General features: G+C 44.5%; 1 protein-coding gene across 1 annotated transcript in view; it reads left to right on the top strand.

The window, feature by feature from the left end:
• LOC117286121 (translation initiation factor IF-2-like) overlaps positions 1-903 on the top strand; it is a 10,309-nt gene extending 9,406 nt beyond the window's left edge. Inside the window, exons 3-4 of the mRNA XM_033763498.1 lie at positions 24-377; positions 553-903. Of these exons, the coding sequence (XP_033619389.1) occupies positions 24-377; positions 553-647 (449 nt within the window). The 3' untranslated portion in view covers positions 648-903. The remainder of the gene's footprint in view (positions 1-23; positions 378-552) is intronic.
• Positions 904-2,237: the final 1,334 nt, after the last annotated feature.

Here is a 2,237-nt window from a genome sequence, read left to right as displayed (position 1 = left end):
GCCGCCCGGCTGCGCCTGCTCAGCCTCTGCGCCTGGCCGCCGCCGTCCTCTTACTCCATTGCCTCGGTCAGGGGCGCTGAGGCAGGAGCCGGAGGAGGAAAAGGGAAAGGGAGGCAAAGGTCCGGGAAGGAACAGTCGGGGAGGGGCAAAAACGCGGAGACTAGCCGGCTCCCGTGACGTCACTTCCGGTCTGTCCGGAAGGGCGGGGCCTGAACGCCTCGAAGGCCCGGCGGCGGTTGGAGGGCGGGGCTACGGGCCGGGAGGGGTTGAGCCGGTTCTCGAGACGTTGGCGGTTCTTTTGACTCGGGGTTCCGTAGTCTTCTCAGCCTTAGGTACTTCTGGGCGCAAGACTGATTGGGCCGATTGGGTCAAGTTCGGTGAGCCCTAGAGGTGGTTCCTGCCAGGAAAGGAAGGCAGATAGCCCTGTAGAACCCAGGAAAATGTAGAGTGAAGGCGAGCGGGACACGCGTCCCCTGGGGCCTGAGGTCCCGCCCCTTTCCTGGTCCCGCCCTTTCGGGGCGCCAGACAACGCCTCCCTTTCGTCCTTTCCAGGTCCGGGAAAGCTCAAACTGTACTGTCTACGCATCACCGGAGACCTTGTCAAGATGCAGTTTCTGATGTTAGGGTCGGAGATTCTGCGTCCCTAATGAATTCCCAGATGAGGCCGAAGCTGCTGTTCCCCAGGCTGCACTGAGAGCAACAAGGGGTAGGTACCCAGCCTGCTCACCTAAAGACGCTTGGAGAGGTAGACGGTCCACGGAAAACGCCTAGATTTCAACTGTCACAGCCTCGCAGCCTCCCGAATCCTAGCGGGTGCCGCACCCCTACACCTCTGCCTGCCCCGCCTCCCAATTCCCGCTCAGCACGCAGGCTTTAGGGCTAACGTTTCCAGAATGGGCACAGGTACGGCTTCTATTACAAAGTTTGAGGGTGCTAGACTTTTCTTTCTGTCATTTTGTCATAAACAATTTACTATGTAAGATTAGGCATATTGTTTCCATTTACCGGTAGCCAAGGCAGGACAGAGCATCAATTCTTGGATTCTAATCACCCACCCTCCCCCCAAATTATCTGGAAACAAATCCTAGATGTTTCAACTTATTCTTTTATCATTTATAAAAATTTTATTTAAAAATTTACAGGAGTAGAGGAGAGACTGCTAACTAAGCACTAAGTTTTACAATTTGGAAGAGTTTTCTAGTTTGAAGTTTAATTTTCCAGATCTTTATTTCTATTTCTATATAGGATCATATGTAGAAATGCTTCAACTCTCTAGGTTTTTAATTTTTGTTTTGTGCTTTTTCTTCTTCCTCTTCCTCTTGTTCTTCCTCTTCTCCTTTGTCATGAAACCTTCCATGCAATCCCCTTAGCTCCATTTATCCTAATAACAGCCTACTATTACACAGTAAGGTTATACCATAATGTACTTAACTGTTCCATAAGTGATGCCATTTTGATTATTCACGAGTTTTTCTTATTTCACAGCAAAAATTTTTAAACAAGAACAGCTGACAGCCACATGGATTAGTATCATTCACTTTCTTGCCCTCTTCCCTTTGAGGAACAGCTTGATCACAACAGCAAAAAAAAAATAAGAAAATAACAGAGCCTGCTGGAACCACAGCTCTGTTATAATCGAGTCAAATTATTTCCATGCCTTTTAAATGTATCCTAATGTATTCGAGACGAAGTGTAGCTAGAAATCATTTAGTGTTTAGGGTATAGAAGCTCATGTAATGATATATTTCATAACAGTAAAGCAAGCCCCTAAATTTACTCTTTATTGGCAAATATTGTAATGTGCTTAACGGTAAATCTATTTTCATCCACTGGCTGTTTAACTCTAGTATTTTTCTTGGATTATTTCATAGATGATTTTTTTCCTAACTTTTTCTTCTTTTAATTCATTTAAATAATTGCATCTTCTTAACTAGTCCTCCAAATTGTGTACAGCTATTCTTCTTACTATGCACCTTTTATTTTCAACCTACTACTAAGTATCTTCAAATTTATCCACAAAAACCCTTTTTGATACCTAAAAGCACATTTAAATTCTTAGTATAGCCTTTTTCTTGACATCCAGTTCTTGGTTTATGATTGTCTGTTTTGGCTACCGATATCTCTTTGCCAAGAACAGTGCCTAACTGAGGATCCTAGAAAAATAAGAACAATCCAAAAAACCCAAAGCTAGTACAAAAAAGAAAACTATAAAGATCAGAGCAGAAATCAATGAAATT

Source organism: Fukomys damarensis, unplaced genomic scaffold, assembly GCF_012274545.1.
Source record: "Fukomys damarensis isolate Sample0158 unplaced genomic scaffold, DMR_v1.0_HiC HiC_scaffold_15, whole genome shotgun sequence".
Lineage (NCBI taxonomy): Eukaryota > Metazoa > Chordata > Mammalia > Rodentia > Bathyergidae > Fukomys > Fukomys damarensis.
This window is presented reverse-complemented; position numbering and strand designations above follow the sequence as displayed.